This window comes from Pleurodeles waltl, chromosome 4_2 (assembly GCF_031143425.1).
Source record: "Pleurodeles waltl isolate 20211129_DDA chromosome 4_2, aPleWal1.hap1.20221129, whole genome shotgun sequence".
NCBI classification, from domain to species: Eukaryota; Metazoa; Chordata; class Amphibia; order Caudata; family Salamandridae; genus Pleurodeles; species Pleurodeles waltl.
This window is the reverse complement of record NC_090443.1, coordinates 928,721,893-928,746,632: the sequence shown is the minus strand read 5'-3', so window position 1 is coordinate 928,746,632 and position 24,740 is coordinate 928,721,893. Positions and strand designations below refer to the sequence as shown.

At 41.6% G+C, this 24,740-nt stretch overlaps 1 protein-coding gene across 2 annotated transcripts in view; it reads right to left on the bottom strand.

Annotated features, from left to right (window-relative positions):
* Positions 1-436: 436 nt before the first annotated feature.
* LOC138293480 (cytochrome P450 4B1-like) overlaps positions 437-24,740 on the bottom strand; it is a 124,200-nt gene continuing 99,896 nt past the window's right edge. Inside the window, exons 7-12 of one of the 2 annotated variants that reach the window (XM_069232719.1) lie at positions 20,931-21,037; positions 14,594-14,784; positions 12,218-12,351; positions 7,116-7,180; positions 3,621-3,703; positions 437-701 (exon numbers count right to left, since the gene is read on the bottom strand). In XM_069232719.1, the coding sequence (XP_069088820.1) occupies positions 533-701; positions 3,621-3,703; positions 7,116-7,180; positions 12,218-12,351; positions 14,594-14,784; positions 20,931-21,037 (749 nt within the window). In that variant the 3' untranslated portion in view covers positions 437-532. The remainder of the gene's footprint in view (positions 702-3,620; positions 3,704-7,115; positions 7,181-12,217; positions 12,352-14,593; positions 14,785-20,930; positions 21,038-24,740) is intronic. The other variant, XM_069232718.1, reaches the window with a different exon arrangement.

The following is a 24,740-nucleotide window of genomic DNA, read 5'->3' as shown; positions in this document are numbered from 1 at the left end:
AAGACATACCCATGCAAATGCCAGCTGTTCAGTAATACCTGTTCCTGTACACCCAGTAAACATAGGGATCTTCAACAAAAAGGCATTTCTAGTTACTCATCAGTAAATGGCCTGGGTCTTACATGAAAAATGCAACAGCAAGTGGTGTGGGTAAAAAAGATCAATACATCAATTTAGGGTCTGAACTGAACCAGGGTGGAGGGTTTATCATTTTCAGCCTGAGGTTAGTTAAATAGATCTTCATGTGCGGACTCTGCCCTATTAAATGGCATGTATCTGGTTTTGAAGTTCTGAATAAGTCCACTGCCTTCAATACACAAATTCGGAGCTACAAGAAAGGTTACGTGGTTCTGACAGGGGGCAGCAAGAGTTGGTGTGTTGTAAATGTGCACGCATTTGTTTTTTGTGTACGTTTGTCATGTCAATAACAAAGAATAAAAAACACAAATTGCATCTTAACCAACTGTATTTATAAAAATACTTTCAATTAACTGAAGAGGTAGTAGTGATGATGCAGCTCATAGACAAATCTTCAGTCAATTTTCTTCAAGTTCACATGGATACCATTCTTGGACCGTAGAACCAGTTGAGGTATTATGATAGGCGGCTTAGATTCATCGGGTGTAATTTCAAACCGCTGCAGGGTCAGTGCCAAAGCCACTTTCATCTCATTCATGGCAAAGTTCTGCCCAATGCAGTTCCTGAATGATGAAAAGAAGATGGTATTCTCAAGCAACCAACATATCTCTTGTGTGAGTAGGTACAAAAGGAAAAAATTACTTCATTGCAGTAACATTTTGGTTCTAAACTTTAACTTCCCAAATAAATCAATAAGTTTCGTAAATGGATGAAGAAGTGCATTTGGTCAGGAAGATTAATTATTTTAATAACAGTATTATCTGCAGGTCTTTACTATTTAACGTTTTCCTCATAAATGTTAATGTTAAGTACTTGGCCAGTACAGAGGCTATCACTGGCATCGCAAAATATTATCTGGGCAAAGGAAGCCCACTGCTATTATCCTTTCCAAACATGTTACTGTAGCAAAGTGCAATGTTTATCCTAGATAGAGAGAAGACGTGCACTTGAGACACACCACAATGGCGAGAACACATGTAAAGCAGGGAGAATCAGGTAAGAGTAAGAGCAGGAGCTCGTATATGAATTACATGAACACAAGCATGGACTTTCTTAAGAAAATGTTGTTTAATTTTGTAATGGATCCCTGAGCAGACCCCTCACCACTGACCTATTTTGTACTTAGATCCCTTTAAAGTTTGTGGGCATTCTGCATAGGCACTTAGTATGAAGAGATGTACATATAAATCCCTTTGCCACAGAACCTGAATATTGACATAAAACCTGGATACCCTCTCAGGCAATTAGTTTGCTGTACCAATCAACTCACCCACCTAAGCATAGATGTATCTGTAAGAGTAGTAAACAGAAGGTGAATTAAGATGGGCCCAGTAGTATACTACAATGGGTCACATATTTCCAGCTGGAGAGAGTATAAGCAGTGGCAGATAAATGCAATAGTGAAAGATCACAAGCATGGATTGTACAGCAACATATACACTGATTTTAGAAGATTGTCAAACACATCAGAAAGGGTGTACCTTAAGAAACACGGCGCAGAGACAGGCTGAAGCCCAACAGCCATAACACTGCAGTTTGGAGCAAAACAGCAAATAATGTATATCATTGGATTGTGGTCTGTCGGGTATGTGATAAGGGTGCACTGCCTCTCTACAAACATCCTTGCAAGGTTGCTGTTGTGTTCCTGTGCAATAAAGGTTTCAAGTCATCTATTCACTGTATTTAGATTCTGCAATCTGGGCAAAGTCCATTAAATTCTTCCACTGTGAATGAGGAATAATGGCCCAGCATTCAACAGGATATGATGTAGGACAGAAAGACTGACTTAGAAATATATGCAGCTTAAACAGTGGGACAATATTTAATTCAACTTGCAATGGTGGTAAATTAGAGGCGAGATGATGATAAAGGGTTGTCTATTTGCCAAGCCATTATCTACATACACAGATAAGGAGTATCTAGCAAAGCAATGGAATGACAACAGCAACTTTCCCTAACATAGCCCTTTCAAGCAAGACATTTTGTCAACACCTTATACAGTGTGGCCCCTAAACTGCCAACCACTCTAATCAACATAACTATACTCAAAAACCAAAAAAACTAAAACTAATAGAAAACATACTGACACCTAACAAAAAACTAATCTCCAAGAATAACCTTCTCCAACAGTTCTTTATCAGTGGCCCGCTACTACAATATGCCAACTCACTCTTAAAAACTAACTCGCGGATAAAGCAGAGGAGGACCAACAATAATCTAAAAGTTACACTATTCCCCACCTAGCCTAAGAAATAGAATAACACCGTGCCTAGAATCCCCAGCCAAGTGACTCGAAGCACACACCAAGCACACTGCAGTGAATTCCACAAACGCCACTGACAAAATCATCAAACATTACACAACAATTTGCAGCACAACCACCTGGGACTGGCTTCCACTCATGATATAGTACGAAGACTGCTTTATGGATGTTTAAGTAAAAGAAAGCCATAAACTCTTAAAGTGAGTTTTAACAGTAAAGTGTTGGACCGGGCCATACTACAGTTTAAGGACATCAAAGGCAAGGCACCGCCCGATCACATACCTATTTAGCCACCACACTGCCCTACTACTGTCTGAGAGCAAAGGAGGAACCTCATGCCTTTTTACTACTCAATACATAACCAAAAGCAGATTTTAACACAATGCATCACACTGTTGTTCTTTGTAGCATTGTGGCAGGCAGACTCTTCTCTGTCCTGGTTCACCTGTGTCCAGGCTAACGACTCACAGAAACATAACCTGAAGCACTTTCTATGTGACTCTGACAGGCCATAAATGGAGTTCAACCTGGTACTTCTCAGGTGTTCTAGTGAATCAATTCCAAAACCCTCAAAGAGGAATTATTGTGTAATGTCTCCAAGCTTAACACCTCTTGTCAAATACTGCTTGTTTCCATCACTAAAGGCACCAGTGTGTGCTCACCTTCTTTAGCCTTCTCTGCCTTCATCCCCATGCTCTATCCTTCAGCTAGGGATCTCTTCTTCTTTATCCCCCTGACCACTAGAGATGCATTCAGTAATGTCACTTGTGTGCAAAATCAGATTCAGGGCACATTCCCTACCATGAATGCCTCCCTCCTGCAGACCAGTACATGCACACTGTAAACATGAAGTCAAAGACTAAGGGGGTTATTCTAACTTTGGAGGAGGTGTTAATCCGTCCCAAAAGTGACGGAAAAGTGACGGATTTACCACCAGCCGTATTACGAGTCCATTATATCCTATGGAACTCGTAATACGTCTGGTGGTATATCCGTCACTTTACCGTCACTTTTGGGACGGATTAACACTCCTCCAAAGTTAGAATAACCCCCTAAATCAGTGACAAAATCTGAAAGCACCCAAGGGAATGGAGATCGAATAGATGGTTGAATGCAGAATGCAAAAGGTAAAGGCTGAGTGTGCTGGCTTGGTTACCTTAACTAAATAAAATTGTGTTTTCTACATTTCTAATTACTAACAGGATAAGGAGCACTGTACCTTGATCCAGCAGCAAAGGGCACAAAAGCATGAGAGTGGCGATCAGAGGAGTTCTCTGGTGAAAAACGAAGGGGATCAAAAACCTGAAAAACAAGATGGTAAAACAAAGATAAAATAACCTGTAGCACTGGCAGAGAAGAGTCGATTGCTGTTTGAAAATGACTAAAAAGTATGAGCTACTAAAGCAGATGATATTGTAAGATAACACTCGAATCATGATGTGCACTACCTGAAAAACAAGTTACTTTGGTAACGTCTTTCTGGTAGATACTCTAACTGCAGATTCCTCACATTTGGAATGTTCCCATCTTCCAGACTGCTTCCAGAGAGTTTTTCAACAATGCTCCCTGTACACCAGGTGGTGGCACCATCTGGCAGTGCATTGACTTCTCAGCACCCCAGAAGTGACTGAGCAGAGCTGCATACATCCGCCACCCCGAAACTTGATGTCAGTTCCTTAATCTTTCTCTTTACGCACCCTCAGGCTCAAACCACTTCGAATAATTTGCAAGTTACAGTGTGATAAAATCGAACTCGGCACCTAATTGTAATGATTTACTGTTGTTCACTCCAGTGAACAGGCAGTTTGGAGGGCAATGAGAAATCTGCCTTTATAGTATCTAATGGAACGTGTAAAGGTAAGTGTGAAGGTGACTTGTTCTTCCAAAAAAAACTTCTAACCACATATATGTCATCTTTAGAATAGATACCACAACAACACCACTTAATTGTAGAGGATCTGAGGAGTAAACCTACACAGGAAAGTTCTGCAGGACTTAGCGGGCAAAAAGGTCATCCTGTCAGATTGGTCTGTCCAGGTAGTACTGTTTCATTGATGTGTGCACCCACGCCTACACAGCCTGGCAGTTACCCAGAACGAACACCACCTCCACCTTGCCAAAACAATCATAGAAGCCTTGGCCCTGGAGAAATGAGCCCACCAGCCTTTGGGACCATTAATGGAACAAACTATCTATCTAGACTCTGCCCATTTTGTACCACTTGCGGTTCCTGGCCCCATTGAACCCCACAGAGAGGTGACTGGGAAGGAAAGTTGTGTAGGGAGGGGTTGCACAAAGAGTGCCTTCAGTTCACTCACCCAGCACACCGAAATTATGGCAATAAGAAAGACTGTTTTGATTGTCAGAGCCATCAACTTTTTATGGTATTGAAAGGCAGGCATATAAAGAACACCAGGACAAATGGTTTTGCAGGGAACATGTCGGACCCTTTAGAAAATGTATCACAATCAATAATTGTAAGAGATATGGGTTAGTCAAACATAAAAAGAGCTGACAAATAACCCTTAATGATGCTCGCTGCAAGGCCATGCTGTGCAAATGTCAAAACAAGTGGCAATGCATCAGAAAGTTTGGGCTATAGAGGGTCTAGCTGATATACCTCACACCTGGCCACAAACCTTCCACAGCACCTGGCATAATGGACTTTGTGGAAACTCTTGGGGGGACACGGCGGAGGGACATCAATGGATAACAAACAGGCATTCTACGATGAAGATGTGAACTACGCATTGTGCGAATAGAGATTTTTAGCGCTGGTTTCTTGTATTTACCTGCACCTGGTGGCTCTTTCCCTTTGTTTATGGTGGAGGGGTGAAGCAGCCACCCTCAGCAGGTGCAGAGCAGGGGAAGCTGGTGCCGCTGTGTTGGGCGGAGGCTGCGTCAGAGCTCTGTCAGGACAGATGCGCCTCGGTCCATAGGAAGCTTCAGGCAGCATCAGCAATAGCGATACCACAGGAACCCTCAGAGCCAACAGGGAAGGCTGTGGGACATTAGATACTGCAGATAGGGCTTTCAGCTGGACAGTTTTTCCGTGAGCAGCCTATGACACCAGTAAAGGGACAAGGATGGGGAAGAAGGAACCCACGTGTATCTCCCAGCCCAAAATGTTACAAATTAAGGACTTCAAGTAAAGCGTACGCTTCCACTGGGCCTGGGCTATGGGCAGAAATAGGGGAACATAGTGTTACCAAGCCCCCCAACAAAAATTATTTGATAAGAAACCAATCTGCAAAGTCTAAGGTGGGGGGTACAGGGCCTATTTCCCCCCGCCAGTAAATTTAAAGGAGGTCGCTGCCTCACAGAGCCGAGGAGAGGGCATGGAGGAACTGTTGTCAGCTGCCCCACACACTATATAAAAAAAAGGGTGGTGGGCAATAACCCTAAGGGTGTGTGTTCTGCTTAACGTCAGACCAAGAGGAAACAAAGTGAAAGGAATGCAAAGAATGCAGCACTCGTAGTCTGAGTAATGAATTTATCAAGGCCCTTCTGCTCCCTGATTGCTTTTAGGTGCATGAAAGTGCACTTATGGTCTCAAGTGACAGACCCACCAATGATTTGCCCAGTGGGGATATGAGAATTAATGCACCTGTTAAAATGTGGTACCCCTATGAATGGAATTTACCAGGATCATCAACTATGAAAATGGGCATTACTTGTACAGTTTGGTGCCTTTTGCACAAAATTCCCCATGCACAGGTTATAACAAGGTATTTTCAACCCACTAACTTCCAGCAGGGCAGACCTGGCAGAATCTATCTGAGGAAAATTGCAGGGGAAGGTTACAATAATTACAGCAAATAGTTCTGCTTGGATCCCTACACAAACAGATCTTTGACCGGGATCGGAAAAAGGGGGACATCCATAATGAGGGTGATGGTATTACATTTTCTGTTAGTCTCTTAAAAGATGAATGACATTGTTCCTTATTGACTTTATTGCATAGTTGTTAGTTTCTTGTACTAGCTGCCCTGCTTGTCAGGTGGTGGTTTTGCTCTTGTATAGAAAGGTATGGTGAAGCTTGTATGTTTGGATCCCGTTTCTTCCCAAGTAAATTTTCTCTCCAAAAAGCCAAAGTGAAACTTCTGGTTACCTCCTTGCATATCACTGGTGGAATTGGGGTAGCCTGGGGAGCAGCCTGATCCCGTTCTGCTGTTTTATCACTCTTAGGTTGAAATTTCGATTTTTGGGAGTTTCACATCCGATTTTGGTGAACCCTCCATCTCATCCCGGGAACAACTCACTCCAGTATTCACTTTGGTGCCCGGTATTCTACCACAGGCTCCTGGGTTATGGTTCAGGGAGACACAGTAGGGTGGTAAGTGATCAGATGCCTGGTTAGTGTGCAGGCGGTGTCCTTGTCACTTGCTCTGCGTGGGTGGCATTGTTTTTACTATTCTGTTCTTAACTATTGATGTGTAGGACTCAAGCCTGTGGAGTTCTATTTTACAGCAGTGAGGATCTCCACTGACTCATAGAGTCTCTTACCATAGAAGCACATTCCACCAGCTTACCAAAAGGCCCCGGGGGTCTCTCCTCCAAGAGAACAAAACCCTCCTCCTTTGTTTCCTGACCAGAAGAAGCCACACATGCCAAAAAGGGGATACACCATTTTCTTTCATCAAACCAGCTGCAGACCCCAACTATCTGGACAACAGTAATGATATACAGTTGATATAATGTTAATATACTGTACCTCTGGATCTTTCCATACACTGGGGTTTCTGTGAATGCAATAGATGTTTAAAAATGCAATATGTCCTGTAAAAAAGAGAAAGAAGGCTATTGGAAAATATATTTAACTTTAATCAAAATGACAATTTTTAGCATGAGAGTCTCAGTTATGCCATGACGCAATACTCTGCATTACAGAAGAAGACAAAGAGGAGGTTTAGCAATGCATTTCATAAAAGAGGACCAAATCTTTCTTCACATATGTGGAATTCTGCTGAAGACATGTACTAGGAAGCTCACCAGGATCTACTTAAAGCCTTGGTCAGCTGCATGGTGTGGTAACAGTACCAGATGTTTGAAGTAAATGCAAATCACTAACGATTAATAATTTGAGACTGCTTATAATAAAGCAGGATGATTAATTCTAGAGCACCGTACCAGACAGTGCGTTGTGGGATACATGCTTCATAACGCATCCACCAAGATTTGCCTTGAAATAAATATGGGGACTTTTGAAGATAGCAGGTGCTTTTCTGAGATAGTCGCCATGTGTAAACTGAATATGCAAACATATTCTCACATGCATTTTAATGATCTCTAGGCATTCCGTATATTTCATTGGGGTGGTCTAGCGTAACTTTGAGATGCATCAGCATCTCTGAACATGCTACATGACAAGTTCTATTAAATCTAACAGTGTGTGCAAAATGTACCAAACTAGGAATGCAGGGTCCAAGAAAGTGCAATTCTAGGAGCAAAATAAGCAACCAGTTCCACATCCGTATTTCACATAATCGTGTGGAGGCTTAACTTACAACAGAAGAATACTTGTAAGATGTGTAGCTTTATTAGGTCTAGCTTGACAGCAAAGCCATGTATAAGACCTATTTTTATCAATCCTTTATAATATACGTAGAATGGGATTTGGCTGTACCAGGTAGTATGCTCAAGGTCATTGCCTAACAGACAATCTACAGGCATGGCAGGACTCATAGCTACTTTCAGAGTACTAGAGACCCCCCTCCCAACTCTAAAGGAACATTGTCAGCGATTATGACCTAGTGGAATGTATTGGGGATGACCTGCTCTACTGACACCAGCTGATTCCTGACAGTAGTCATACTGGCTCCTGTGTCCTGTGTCACGCAGAGCCTCCACCCTTTGCCCATTAATGGTGACCCACTGCCTGTACTTGAAAGTATTAGCAGGAATTTTGGCACCATTTCCTTATCTCCCAGGGACACTAGGATCACAGCTGTCTCCCCAAAGCTAACTGGGACTACCTCCTCCCAAGCGCTACATTAGCCAACCCAGGTGCCAGCCCTCCAGTGGGGGCTGTACCCTCTGGGGACACTTGGAGTCGCCCTTAGAGTGACAATACTTGTGCAATCTGTACATAGGGGTACAAACTTCCCTTTCTTATGGTCAAAGAAAACTGCAGAATCAGGCTTGGACTGGGTACCACTACCTCACTGGAAATTATTTTGGTGGTCTTTTGAGAACTCCTTATTTTTAATTTTTTCTCCTCCCTCTTTCTTCTGTTGGGAACCCTAACCACCTTTGGGGGTGTCCCCCCAGGTACCTTTTTGGACACTCTGGTGCTAACCCAGAGGTCTGCCTCCTCAGCAAGCTTCCTGGGATCAATCAGCTTACTGTTAACCAGGTGCTGGCGCAACTCTGTAAAGCAAAAACTGAGCATATGCTCTCTCAGGATCAAATTATACAACCCCACATAATCATTTACTTTACTGCCCCGCACCCATCCATTCAGTGCCTTACTAGCAACATCAAAAAAGTCTACCCAAGTTTGTGTGCAGAGTTTGGTACTATCCCTGAATTTCTGGCAATACTTTTCATGGGTCAGTCCAAACTTGCCAATTAAAATGGCTTTCATGAGCGGGTATGTGTTCTGGTCCTTGTCTTCTAGTGTGGGAAGTGTAACCCTCCCAATTACTGGTACAAGTTTCCACAAGCCCGCCCCCCCATTGGTCTCCAGAATCCCCATGGGCCCTTAGCGCAACTTCATAGGCAGCAAACCATTTGCCAATGTCATCTCCAACCACCTAATTTGGCACCACATTTTTAGGCATATGAACCTTTTTGTCTCCAGCAGGTCCTGTTTGTATGCTGACACCTTCATTGCTGGACTCAGACTGCCTAGACTTGAGGTCCAACTCCTTTAGACTCAGATGAGTCAGAAGTTGTTTATTTGCAGACAAGGCTCCCTCAGCTGCAGCCTCAGCTCTCCTCTCCTCTGCCTCCCTCTCTGCTCTATTTTTCTCCATTTTTAATCTAGCCAATTGCAGTTGGAACTCTCTCTCCTCCCTCTTTTCCTCTGTTGTCAGGCTGTCGCTTGAGACACTGCTTCCTGGTTTAGCAGGGGGCACAAATCCAGGGGTGTTACCCCCACTGCTATCAGCAAATACTCTGGGGAGCCATACTCTGACCTCTCCACCTCAACATCCCCTTGTGAACTGGCTTCTGCCCAGGCCCTCAGCACCGTTTGGTACTCCTCCTTTCTGGAGGCACCCTGGGTAGGTAGTCCCATCCCCTTGCAGAACCCTTTCAGCTGGCTGACAGTGTATGTCTCCAGCTTAGCTAGGTCAAACTCTCCAGCTCCTCCTTGAGACCCAGCCAGAGACATGCTATTGAGGATTAGATTAAAAATGTCAAGCAGAAAGAAATTGCAGTAAAAAGAGAAAAATCTAATTGACCTTTAACTGTGGGTAGGTAGTGTACACATAGCTATTGTATGTTACTGCACAAACACAAGTCCCATCCTCACCGCTGATCACCAATGTTAGAAATGGGGTCTCCAGTTGGCAGAGGTATTCACCCTTGTCCAAATAGGGACCACAGTCCTAGTCAGGGTAAGTCACACACAACAAAATTGCCCTGTCCCCACCCTCCAGCAGCTTGGCACTGAGCAGTCGCATAACGTAGAAGGCAATGTGTAAAGTATTTGTGCAATAAATTATACAGTAACACAGTGAAAACACTACAAAACTACACCACACAGGTTTAGAAAAATATAAGATATTTATCTGGTTAAATTGAGGTCAAAAGGATATTCAATAAGCACAAGTTGAGATATCACTTTTGAAAGTATAAAAAGAGTCTTAAATCTAAGAAATCAACAGTTGTCTTGTTTTTGCACAAAGTACCTTGTTTGTGTCAAAATTACCGTGCATGGAGACCACAGAGGAGGACATGTGAGGAAAAATAAAGTGTGCATGGGATTTTCTGACATGGCACAGACGATGTATTGTTTCTTTCCACACTGCAAGGAGCTTTACATTGATTTCCGGCACGCAGTCTTGGTTCCTCACTGCGATGGAGGGGATCTTTGGACGGCCAGGGACGATACGGGAAAAAACCCTGGGGGTGCAGTCACAGGCGTTGCATCAATCCGGTAGGCGATGCGCCATATTTTCTGTAGCGCGGCAGGCACTATGTCGATTCTTCACTCAGGAACTAGGGCTGCATCATTCCAGTTCTGCTGCGCGTCGATTTTCTTGTCCATGGCAGGCTGTGCGTCGTTTCCGGCAGGCTGTGTCTCAATTTTCGGTGAACAAGGAGTTTCCTTGAAGAGATGAAGTCTTTTTGGCCCTGAGACTTCAGAAAACAGAAAGCAAGCTCAAACCAAGTCCTTGGAGAGCATTTCTCAGCAAAGTCAGAGGCCATCAAGGTAGCAGGGCAACAGCAAGGCAGCAGTCCTTCACAGCAAATCAGCCCAGGTGAGTCCTTTGGGCAGGCAGGCAGTTCATCTTGACAGGTTGCAAAGTCTGGTCCAGACGTGTCTAGTTTGGTGGGGTCAGGGACCCAGTTTATATACCCCAAAATGCCTTTGAAGTGGGTGAGACTTCAAAGAGTTGTTTTGAAGTGCACAAGGTCCCCTTTCAGTAACGGTCTGTCTTCCAGTGTCCCAGTAGGGGGTTTGTCAGTCCATTGTGTGAGGACAGGCCACTAGCCTTTGAAATGTAAGTGTCAGGCCCTCCACCATCCCAGCCCAGGAAGACCCATTTAGTATGCAGATGAGTGCAGGTGTGACTGAGTATCCTGTGTTTGTGGTTGTCTGGGTGAAATGCACAAGGAAGCTGTCAACCAGACCAGCCCAGAGGTTGATTGGAGACAGATGTATTTTAAGTGCAGAGAAATGCTCACTTTCTGAAAGTGTCATTTCTAAAAGAGTAATATAAAATCCAACCTCACCAATAAGCAGGAATTTCTATTACCATTCTGGCCATACTAAACATGATCTGTTTACCCCTTTCTGATCAGAATCTACCACTCAAACAGTAGACGAGGGTAGCCCTAATGATAGCCTATGAAAGGAGCGGACCTCACAGTGGTGGAAAATGAATGCAAGAGTTTTCCACTACCAGGACAAATAAAACACACAGGTATATGTCCTGCCTTTTACCTACATAGCACCCTGCCCTATGGGTTACCTAGGGCCTACCTTATGGGTGACTTATATGTAGAAAAAGGGGAGTTTAAGGCTTGGCAAGTACTTGTAAATGCCAAGTCGAAGTGGCAGGGAAACTGCAATGGCAGGCCTGAGACATGGTTAAGGGGCTACTTATATGGGTGGCTCAATCAGTGCTGCAGGCCCACTAGTAGCATTTGATTTACAGGCCCTGGACACATGCAGTGCACTTTACTAGGGACTTACAAGTAAATCAAATATGCCAAATGGAAATGAACTAATGTTACCATGTTTAAGGGAGAGAGCATATGCACTTTAGCATTGATTAGCAGTGGTAAAGTGCACAGAGTCCTAAAACCAGCAAAAACAGTGTCTGAAAAGTTGAGGGAGGCAGTCAAAAATTTGGCAGATGACCACCCTAAGGCTGTCAGGTCTATCAGTACTGCTACACTTTTAATGTTTTAATGTCATATGTTTACAAACAAAAATACATACACAAAAATGCAGGCTTGCCAAGGCCAGAACTACTGGTTTTGCCCATGCTGATTTCTGAAGGTAGTGAACTACATCTTGTATTTTTATTGCTTTTGATAATTCATGTGTGTGGCAGACCCATTGTCTTTGACAATGTTTGTTTTTCTTATGTATTTTTACTTATTAATCACGGACATTTCTTGTATTAGAAAGTGTTTTACCTTCTGGTAAAGTCCGTCCATCAAAGAACTTTATTGGCGTGGTGAGAGCTCGAGACACTCCAGGTACTGGAGGATAAAGGCGAAGGCACTCCTTAATGCACATAGTGGTATATGTCAGCTTGCCAAGATCGTCCCTGAAACAACATTATGATTGTAAAACAGTGGTGCATGTGTATGAAGGTAACAAATGTGTATTTAATGACAGCTATTTAAAATACTGTGCATTACAAGCACTGCTTCTCACATTTCTTTTGAACAGGACACTGCCAATATTACCTTTTCCTATTCAAAAGTTAGAGATATTGTAGCATTTCTCATTAACATTGTGTTTTATTGCACATTACATAAGTAGTACAATCTTACAACTTGAAATGGCCTGGTAGTGGTGCTAAATGTGTGCACAAGGCAAGCCAAATCTCTTTTTTCAGTGTATGGGGTACACTCCAGGAGGCAAAATTCTAAGTTGCCTGCAGCTCTGAAAGTCCTCACACATTTCTGGCAGTGCGCAAGGATAACATTTTTAATCATAGCAAACAGTCACCCACACCAGAGAAGCAGACTCAGCTGTGTATCGATGTTGCCATGTTTTCCTTCTTGTGGGGACTTACCTGCCCCTCCATGAAAAGGCACAACACACACCAGACTTCCAAGCCTCAGTGATGGTTTGACTACAGTCATAGTGTTTAATAATCAATAGATCTGTAGGGACTGAGGGCGAGAAACTGAATCTTTCTCATCAGGCATTTATTGCCTAAAGCCTTAAATCTACTCAGCAGGGATCAATGTTTTCTTTTTCTTTTGCTGTTACTCCTTTTAAGAACCCAGTACTGAGTGTTAGCGACTGTGCCATTTTATTTTATAATTCTTGTGTTTTATATTTTTTCTCAAATTTATTTCCATTCGGCGAGGGAATGACCCTTGTGTACAATTAAATACAACACAAAAAGAAGAAAAACAGAGATCAATCATAGCACATTTGGTAGAAGTCACGGTACGGTGGGTAGATTGAGAAAGAAATAGACATCAAAATTTTCAGTGTTTCAGTATGCACAGTTATGACACTTACAAGGTTGGATGTTCATATTTTCAGAGAAAACATAAGAGTCTATGACCCAGAATGCTGATGACAGCCTAATTCAATACCCATAGCTCTCTGTTTCTGTGATTCTTTTTTTATTTGTGACATGTTCCCTTTATTAGGCAAGGCATTTCTGATTTCTTTCCACTGATTAAGTTTTGTTCCCAAATCACTAATTTTACTGGCAAGGTTGAAATCCTCTGCGACATGATGAAGCGCTGCTCTTCCTATCACTCAAACAGCACCTTCCAATCCATAAAGGTCACAGAATTCCGCACTCTTATCCCTGCATACATGTGTCTGAATCTGAGGGTTCAGAGTCACTAATGATGTTAAATAATATAACATTAACATCATTATATTTATCTGTGTATGTGGCATGAATTTGATCCCATGGGCATATAATGCATAGTTTCTACCCTGTTGTGACATTTGAGTCATAAAATGTGTGATGAAACAACTTTCTGCTGGTAAGAAAGACACATGATGAACAAAAGCCGCAGTGGGCATAACGTACTGGTGCTCCCTTGAACTCATGACATGCGCACTTCAAGCAATGACGCATCAACAAGCAATGAAGAGTTAAGTGAGGGCAAATTGCAGCTACTGGCACGTTCACCATTGCCTATCTGCTGGATCCCACACTTGGATTCCGTGGGAGATTTTGGTCAGCTGGTGATATAGGAGTGAAAGCAGGTACCTAAAAATGTAGGTGATATAGACACCATGGCCTTTTTTTTTTAAAGACTATTGACATCCATTCTTTTTCAGGCACAACCAACATCAGCATATCTAAGTCAGGGGGATTTGTGAGTCAAAAGCGAGGTTGCTGTCTTTATTATGTGGCTGCTTCATGCAACCTCATGAATTGCAATGTTTTAACCAAGGGAGAGGCTCCGAGCTGTACAGGGTGCTGATTGCTTGGCCGGCTAGAGTACCCTAATTGCAGAGGATGGCAGAATATCAAGGCCCATGCAAGCACTCCCCCATAAACCCCCCAACTCAGTCAGCCAATGGCTATACTAAAAATAATTTGCCAATCTTATTGTACTTGCATCTGCTTCTCCCATTACAATGGGCTATTAAAAAGGGCAGAGCGGCATCATGATCTCAACTAACTACATACCTGGTAACTTACACAGCCCAACCAATCTGAGCAGATAAAGGAGGTCATATAAATCTATAGACTAATTGACTGTACATCAATTTGCACAGACAAATCTACCATACAGGCTGTACATAATGTGGACAATACAAATAGTATGTAACTAATATGCAAGAAAGATGTCTGATCTCACCATTCCATTGTGTCCCTGTCTCCCAGTATTTCCTTAACCTCTTCCCTACATTTCATTTGGTGTTCTTGGTTCTGGCCCATGCAGTATAAAATCCAAGATATCCCACTTGCTGTTGTATCATGACCTTCGAACATGAATGTGTCCACCTCGGCACGAAGGTCTTTATCAGACAGTGGTTGTCCATTTTCATCCTATTATAAGGGGGATATTAAAAAATAGATAGTGGAGGAGTTTTATTATAGTATCTATTCTTTGGAGAGTGTAACACATATAATGCCAATCAAGAGGAACTAAAGAGAAGTCATTGATTACAACAAAATTGACATCGATATACGAGGAAAGTCTTGATAAATACATTTTGGTCATGAATGAAAGATCTGTGCATTTACTTCACAATTGTAAAATATTCCCAAGTTCAACTTTTTGATTGGTTCTATAGTATATTCAAGTACAAAATCAAATTATGCTTAAAACTAGTCTTGCACAGTTGTTTAGGATCAGATTGACTTAATATCCTCCCTCGTACATACTGAAAGCATTACTCGTTGGCTTGTTAGATATCTTAAAACGACAGATTTGGTCAATTTCAGTTCTGCATTGGAGTAAATAGACTCAGATTGTTCCTTGTTTTCTTTTTTTGTCTCTATCAGTCATTCATTACTTCTATTAAGATAATTTGAAAATCAACCTGATTTAATTATTATTTCTATTTCTTTGGTTGTACAAGAATGGACATTCTCTAAGAAAGCAAAACCAATATTCTTGCCCTTACTGGAAGAGATACATGATCTTATTGACAAGCTGTTCAGTCACACAAACCAGGGTTGTGGACTCTTTTGGGTCAGGAGACTGGAGATCTGCTTTTTAGCAATGTATACATCAAACCCTGCATGCTTCCTCACACTCTTGTTCTTTAGTGTCTACTAAAACACTGTTGTTGTTACTGTACCATTTTCAAGAGTGGGTAGAGGTGTAAAGGTCACGGAGCAATGGGTGGCTACTGTAGTTAATTATAGATACAAATGTGACAAAGAACAAAGGATGATAAAAATAGGTATGAGGTTTAGGCACCACTCTGTTGCACAATAAAATCACTGTACTCTGCCTCTTGTGCCAAAATAAGGCATGAGCATGCATTTGGCATAAGTAATCAACATCCTTCCATGAAAGTGGGAAGGTGGATCAAGCACTGCTGATAATTAGTATGCCAACGTCTAAGTTCATAACTCAAAACATACACCCTTAAAAATATCACCAAGTATGAACAATCAAACTTTAGATAATGTTCCATTCTACAGTTATTTGGGGATTTATTTTCAATAAATAGGCAGGTGAAAAGACAGATGGTTAGCCTGATTGAGGTAAATAAGAAAGAGGGATTTTGTGTTTTCACAGTAGAACTGACAGTTCGGCAGTAAAAGGAGCCAAACACCTCTACTTAAGGCAGTAGCTTCAGCACTGTAAATGCTGAGATTTGGGGAGCCTGGCTTTGTATGCTCTTGTATCTACCATAAAGTCTGAGACGTCAAACCGCTGTAAGACCACAAATACTGATAACCAGGGTTGCCAAACATCATGCATAGACTACACTCTTTTTAATCAAAGGGTAATTTTCAAGAAGGCAATAGCAGACATGCAATAATGAAAGCAGATTGGGCACTGTGGATGACTCAGATGACACTTCAAACTTAGGGCCTGGCTTACTTTAAAGTCAAGATGAAATCTGGGCTTTGAAGATTTCTAATAGAAGGACACCACTCAGAGGAGAAGTGTCCATTTATGAAAATCAAATGACTGGGGCTGCTATCACATGAAGATTGGTCAAAAACATTTGTACCTCAGTGGAGAAGCCGCCATAAACAGTGTTGTTAATTTGCATTTTTTCTTCATCATATATAGCTGTCTGTTAAGGAAAAGTTATTAGAAGATTAAGATAAATCATACCAATGCTCAGGTACACAAAAGGTATGATTTGGTTGCAGCAGTACTCCATAACATGACTACAAAATGGCACTAGAGACCCTAGTTAATACAAAAACAGAACTAGCCTGCAGCTTTGTCTGTCTTTGTCATGATGGATTTGTTATCTAAGTACATAGGTCAATTCTTTTTTTTTTTTTTGTCCTTATTCACCTCAGAGTCCAAGCCAACTCCTTTTCTTAGCCTTTTGTACCCTTTTGCGAATGGAGGAAGCCTATGTCAGGGGTTCCACTTTTCTCTCACTCAGCCTTCCCATGAAGACAGCCAGACCCATACGGCTGAAGAGCCGGGAGAGGCGTGTAATCATTGGACTTCTACTAACAACAGGTGCTTATTCCAAAACCATACTCCCCCTAATTCCTCTCCATCTTACCAAAGGAGCCCACAGTCTCTCATTTTTCTTATTAGAGCCTCCCACTGCTACATCCATTTTTGATGTGCTAAGAAGAGCGTTAAACCAGTCTATATGTGAAGGGGGGAACACCGCCACCCATTTCCTACAAATTTCTCTTCTAGCTAGTAAGATAGAATAGAAAAGGAGATTCCTCTCGTCTCTATTCCCTTCTCTACTCCTCGGTTCCATTTCCTGAATTTGCCCAAATATAATCATGGGAAGCTTATCGTAATTTTCCGCCTTAATATACTCTAGAGTTTTACATATATCCTCCCAGAAAAGATGTACCCCAGGAGACTCCATCAGCATATGAATATCTGTTGCATTCTGCAGACCACATTTAGGACACTCTACTGCCTCTCATTTTCTCATTTTAGACAGCTTATCAGGTGAAATGTAAGCTCTATGGGTAGAAAAGAGACAGCTTTTCTTTAACAAGGCGGGTTTTACTATTTCAAACAATATCCGCAAATGTTTCCCACCAACTTTGCACATTCTCCTGAGGAATAATGTCCCCCCAAAGCACTTCTGCCAGGTTAGTATCCATATCCAAACCCTCCTAACTTTCCCAATACCAAATCGCTGTTTTCTTAGGGACAGGAGAGTCCGCCAATAAACTACCATCCAGGGAATTCGCAGAGCCTAAATTTGCACGAGTGCAGCTCAACCAACCTTTTAGCTGAATATACTTCAGCCTGGCGAGGGAACCCCCAGTTCTCTCTTTGAATTCCTCCCAGGAGAGTAGAGTACCTTCCCTGAAGAGGTCCCTCCAAACTGCAATACCGGCCCTCCTTATTGGCAAGACCATTACATCTTTGAGACATTCTGGTGTGTCTATGGAATCCCAGATAGGGACGTCATGGCAATAGTAACTGATGTCCATTGCTGATCTTAAGTGATACCAGCTCTTGGCGAGGTCCTGCAACGTCTTCAGTTTTATTTTTTTGAAGAATTTCGGATTGCCAAATTTATTTAAAAAAGTACTTTGATACCCCTCTGACATTCGCAATCATGGCCTTGAACATATCCCCAATTGCCCAAGGGTCCGGAGATGTAAACAACGCCCTTGAGTTCCTAAGTTGAAAGGCTCAAGCATAATATTTTAAATCTGGTAGTGCCAATCCATCCTTCTCCCTCCTTCTCTGCAGCTTTTTCCAAGAGATCCTTGGGCCCCTGGATGTCCATTTAACCTGCTGTAACCACTGGCACATCGGCGGGTAATGGCAGGCAGCCACGGCCTGAAGTGTCTTCCTATGCTTCCGCCTAGAACCCTGGGTTAGCACCCTAGCGCGCTGCTTCACCCCAGCAGCCCACCATGTTCTGACATAGGTCAATACTTACACACACGTAGTTTTATAATGTTAGCTGGATGATTTGCCTTTTTATAAATTGAGTTTGGGATTACACTAATTTTTTCAATATGAAAGAATGTTTAAAAAATTGCTAGCTGAGGATGTACGGAATACCTTCATAGAGGACCCATTGCAGGGAAAAATCATTACAACAGCATACATTTGTAGAGAAACAACTAGAGAGAAACCGTAATAATTTTAGTTCACTTTAGAAAAATTCCCAATACAAAATTGCTACAAGAATTTCCTTTAAAATGCAAACATATTTCACCCACTCTCACCTAAATTCATCATAATCCCAAACACAAACATATAACATTCCATATTACACTTACATTACCCATAAAATTAACTTTTACTTCAACACTGACCCTTATCTTAACCAATAATCAAAAGCATATCTCTGATACTAAAACTCACACATTCCCTTCATAACATATTTAATCCAATTTTTTAAACATTCCCATATTAATTTAAGGTCAATGTCAGTACTTCTATAATGATATTGATTTTTCATTTCAATTGTTTCCTGTGTAAACTTATTTCTCATTTCGGTTTCTCTGTAATGACACACTCCTGTTCATCCGGACTCTGACCTTATGTCGCCATTGGGGTATTAGCCATCCTCTGAAGATTTACTTCGTGAGGGGGCTTATGATAGAAATCATTATTATGGCACAGTAATCCAAGTGTACAGGTTACCTATGAAAAGTTGTTTAAATACAGTTTTCTATGTTCATGTGAGCACCCACTGCTATAGCTGTATGTTTTCTATGTTTGAAATGTATTACATTGTGTATGTTTATAGTTTCTTATTGTAATAAAGGTTTTATAATGATACTGAGCAAATGTTATACTTACACCCTTTTGGGCCACATCAAATTGTTTTGCATACCTATTTTTTTTTAAATATAATGCGAAAACAAAGGCTTAGAACCTATTACTATATCAAGAAAGAAAAGCCATGAATGATGCTCCTAACTTTTTTATCTGGCATTTTAAACTGGGAAAACTGAAGAGCCTGCAAATGGGACATGTAATATCTGCTTTTTTGTTATGAGATTTACAGTAATGCAAAAGGATGGCTGAAGACAATTGGAGAGGTCCATATGAACAAAGAATGATGGTCAGGAAAAAGGACTGTATGTTCAAAGTGCGTTGTTCATTTATTACTTTTATAATGTGGATCTACCGAGATGGGAAGCAGAGTACATCATATGTAACAGCAAAGACAGTGAACAATAAAGACAATGAAGATAGAATGTAGCCTGATTAACAGTTACAATGATAACACTGACTGTGAGCACTTTTGGGAGATTTAATTATGTATCTCCTTTTGTGTGGAAGATGAACCATGGCCCTCCGCGTACCTTTTTAACTGACTAAGATGATATCCTTTTTTCATATTTCTTCTAGGTCTCTGAAACCACTACAGACACAACATTGAGAACCCTCAATTATCTTAGCAAGCAGCAAAGAGGCAAAAGCTTGACTTTGAGATCCAAAAAGGGCTTAAGATTTGTGGGAATGGATGACGTGGCAAACCCTGAATATGTGTGGGGCTCTGTGAGGGAATTCTCTTTTACTGCATTTGAGGAATAGCCCCATTTTTGTCTTTTTACCATCAAACTAAAGTTTATTTTTTTAACAAGAGCAATTTCATTTGCTGTTGACTGTTTTATTGTGAGACGTTTCTCACCATTTTGCTATTTAAAAAGCTATATTGTTATTTTCTATATTTTTTTCTGTTTGCAAGCATCTAGAAGCGTTTTTTATGGTATAGTTGAATAATAAACAATCAAAACAAAAATGAATCACTTGGGCACATTGGGAAAAGGAGACTGAAAACAGGGAAATTTAATGTTGGTTAACCATTTCTTAAGAACTACTAAAACTGGAAGAAATACTCAAAAGAGATACAATGACAGATACAGTCCTTGAAGTACACTAGTGTGGATGATAGTGACCATAATGTATAAAACATAAAATAGCAGCGTCGTTGGGACAGATGCGCTGGCCACTTGATAGCACTGCGGGAGAAAGAGTGTATTTTTATTTCAAAAAGCGTATTACAGATATTTTAATGGTCTTTTAAGTTTCAGACCATTGGGAAAGTGACAATGCTTTGCTATACATCTATTCATCTCATATGCATGGTAGTGGGTCAATCTTATGGCTTGCATTAGGAGAGAGGTTAGAACTGTTCACAGTCTTCAGAATAATATTGGATGATACGCAGCATTTTCTCAAAATACCAATTTTTAAAGATACTATAGAAACACTATATAAAGTATTAGGAAATAGACAAAAAATAGCTAATACAATGTCTAAAATATGAATAATGAGGCAATCTTCAGTAATATAATGGTGCTGTGCAGTGACTATGTACTTTAAAAAATGAATGCCGCTGGCCAATTAGACCTACATCATCACAAAATATGGACAGTGTTAAAGAAATGCATATATCGATTGATTATCTTTGCCAAAAATACAGTGGGAATCTTGCCAGTCTGTTTTCAAATCCTAGAGTAAGATTGCCTTTTTTCTGTAAGAGCAGTGAATCACAACAAAAAAAAACTGGAACGAGAGAAGGAAACTATACATTTCATACCTTGGCACAAATCAGAATATCAAGAAAGTCTAAATGTCTCTTCTGTTGGATTTTTTCCAGTTCTTTTTCATTTTTCAACAAATCTTTTCTTTGTTGGATCACTTTATCTGTGATACAAAATTGCTGATTAGTTTTACTGTATAACATAGTACGGCTAATACACATGTTAAGCTGCATAAGTATCAGCTAAGGTTGCATTTGTAAATATGGTGGCTAAAAATAACATATGCCTTAACATTTTCACTATTTTCACTATCAGAGGGGGCAAGAACTGCTATGCCCAAGAAAGCAGGAAATCACTAGCCTAGGAAGCATTTCAGATGTGAGGCATTTTGACAAACCAGTGAGTGTACAGGAATGTATGGTACGTGAGTCAAGACATTTATGATGCTCATCAGTACAGAGTGATTTTGCACTCAAAGTAGCTACAGCAAAGTCCTTTCTTCCCAAGTAAATTAGTAGAATCTCAAGGGCATGAATTGACAATAGAAATTCAATAGCCCAGAAAAGGATATTACCAAATTAAAGGAATTAGATTTTGATTGCTGAAGCCGGGGAACCCTTGCAGTTATGGGTAGAATGTGAGCAATGTCATGTACAAGTGCCATGCAGGAAAAGCAAAACAAGAGAACATGATATAAACCAGCGGGGACCACGAAAACATTATGATCATGTTGGCTAAATAAACATAGCCTACATTTTTATAGCTAACCAGGTCTTCTGTATTTAGGATCTTTTTGTAAATTGTTCCGTTTAATCTCAGCACAGAAATTTACTAGGTAAATAAGTGCATCGTTATCACAATTGAGTTCAAACTATTACAAAATCTTAGTGTACGACAATTATCATTTCACCCTGAAAAGATAAATTATCATATTCCTATTAAGAAATATGAATTACTAAAAAGGCATACAGTGAATTAGTAACTAAAAAGCCACTCATTTCTTACATAACTATAAACCTTTTGAATTTATGCTCAAACATCTTTAGTACTCCTTGAAGGACCAACCTATTCGGATGGTCCAAAAGCACAAATAAATGTCAAAAGAGAGCACTCTTTGTTCTGTGCACAGAATTCCAGAGTCTTTCAGGTTTACGGGTGTGACATTCCAAACAATAACAGTGCTTTTTGGGAGTAGGGTTCTCAAAGAGAATATGTGCACTCAAAACTAATAGATGCTCTTGAGGTTGAGGGGGGTAACATTGCGTACGGCTACCAGCGAGTCAGGGAAGTGCTTAGCACTGGAGATCTACATGCGTTGAGGCATTATTCCACAATTTCTTTATAACCTTCTGTTAGACTTGGCATCCTTGGCGTGGTCTCCCCTAACTTTTCGCCTCTGCTTCCCAGGTTGTTGATGTATGTTGGACTCTGTTTTTGCTGTTTTTGATACTTTGGGCACGTTACCACTACTAAAGTGCAAGTGCTCCTATGTTAAATGTATGTGTAAATTGGCTTGTCTATGATTGGCATATTTGATTTACTAGTAAGTCCCTAGTAAAATGCACTAGAGGTGCCAAGGGCCTGTAAATCAAATGCTAGTAGTGTGCCGGCAGCACTGGTTGTGCCACCCACATGAGTAGCCCTGTAAACATGGCTCAGACCTGCCACTGCAGTGACTGTGTGTGCAGTTTAAAAACTGCCAATTTGACCTGGCAAGTGTACTCACATGCCACGCTGTAAGGCACCCTTAAGGTAGGCCCTAGGTAGCTCCCTGGGCAAGGTGCAATGTATGTGAAAGGTGGGACATGTACTGATGTACTGATGTGTTTTACATGTCCTAACAGTGAAATACTGCCAAATTCGGTTTTCACTGTTGCAAGGCCTAATTCTCTTATAGGATAACATGGGGGCTGCCTTTTAATATTATTAAAGTGCACATTCCATTTGGGAATAGATAGAAATATGGAGTTTGGGGTCTATGATCTCACAATTTAAAAATACATCTTTGGTGAAGGTGGTTTTTAGATTGTTAGTTTGAAAATGCCACTTTTAGAAAGTAGGCATTGTCTTGCTTAACCCATTCTGTGACTGCCTGTTTGTGGCTTGCCTGTCTAGGTCAGTTTGACAGTTAGGCTGTTTGTGAATCCCCTCTAGACAGTGAGACAAAGGGAGCTGGTGTGTAGCCTGCATATCCCGATGAGCCATCTGTGCTAGAGTGGAGGGAGGAGTGGTCACTTACACCTAAATGGGCTTGCCTTCCTTCTCACAATGCAGTCTCTAACCTCCTGGTGTATGTCTGGGGCCTGGCCTGGGCAAGAGACTCTCCTTTGAAGTAGGCCTACTTCGAATGCAGAAATGGGTATAAGTTTTGGACCCTAAACCCCTGAAAATCAGATTACTTCTGGAACAAAGAGGAACCTCTGCCAAGGAGAATAGCTGGAGAGCTGAAGGAGGAGTACTGCCCCTTTGCCTGTGACTGTGCTTTGCTTGGTTGGCCTGCAGTAGCTGCTTCTGCCTGAGAGAGGACTGATTTTTGTGTGACTTCCCACTGGTGAAGAATCTCCAAGGGCTTGAACTGAGCTTGCCTTCTGTTGTTGAAGTCTCAGGGACATCAAAGACTCCTCTCTGTCAGCACCTGGACTCACTGCTGAGACTCCTGCCCTGCCAAGTGGTGCCCTAACCTGTCTCTGGTCCATTGAAAGGTGAAGTTGGTGGAAAAGGACTGAAATCCATGCAAAGACCGCTGTGCAGGGAAACTTTCGATGCACCATCCGCAACAAGGCTGATAAATGACGTGCCGCTGGCCTCGAGGCTAAAATTGATGCCCGCCTGCATTGCAGCTGGAAGACCGATGCATCGCAGCTGGAGAAACGATGCGCAGCACCCGCTACCGGCTGCTGATAATGACAAAACCCCATGCAACACGGTTTCCTGACACCGTGTGACCGGATTTCAATGCTTCATCGCCGGGGGTGAAAAAATCGATGCAAAGCCTGCCCGGATTCAAGGTGCCCATCCAGAAATCGACGCATGGCTTTCTTCTGAGGGAAAAAAGTTACACATCACTGACCCGATCGGAGAAGGAAACGATGCACGCCTCACTTGTGAGTAAGGAATTGATGCATTGCTGACTTTTCTGACACACGCTTGCCCATGCAGCTTTATTTTTGACGCAAACCAGGTACTTTGTGTAACAACAGCGTTCTCACTGTTTTCTAAGGATTAAGACTCTTATTCTCTTTCATATCTTGACTTGTGTATGTTGGATTTTTGTTGCTTTGGTCTTGTTTGATTTAGGTAAATATTACCTATTTTTCTAAACTGGTGTGGTGTTCATTTTATAGTGTTTTCACTGTATTACTGTGTGTGTTGGTACAAATACTTTACACATTGCTTCTGAGGATAAGCCTTTCTGCTTGTGCCAAGCTACCAAGAGGGTGAGTGGGGGGTTAAGCAGGTGTGTTTCTCCTTTAACCTGACTAGAGTGAGGATTCCTGCTTGGACAGAGTGCAAACTGTCTGCCAACCAGAGACCCCATTTCTAGCACCTTCCTTCAGTACTTACCACATAATGGAGAACTTGCGTAGCAGCTTTGGGTTCAGTGCCCACACGGCATCCCATCAGCGGTCACAGTGGACACAGTTGGTTTTGAGAGCATGGCAGAATGCTGGTCAAGGGCCGCACTCAAGCTTCACAGATGGTGGGTATCTGTCACTAGGATCACCTTCTGGGGGAAGGGAGTTAGAGGCGGCAGCTACAAGCACCGAGGGCACAATGGCGAACAAGGGGTTGCTGAAAATGATTCTTGAGAGACAGAGGCTGCGGCGGTCATGGCATTTGAGGACAAGGAGTTAAGGGAGACTCAG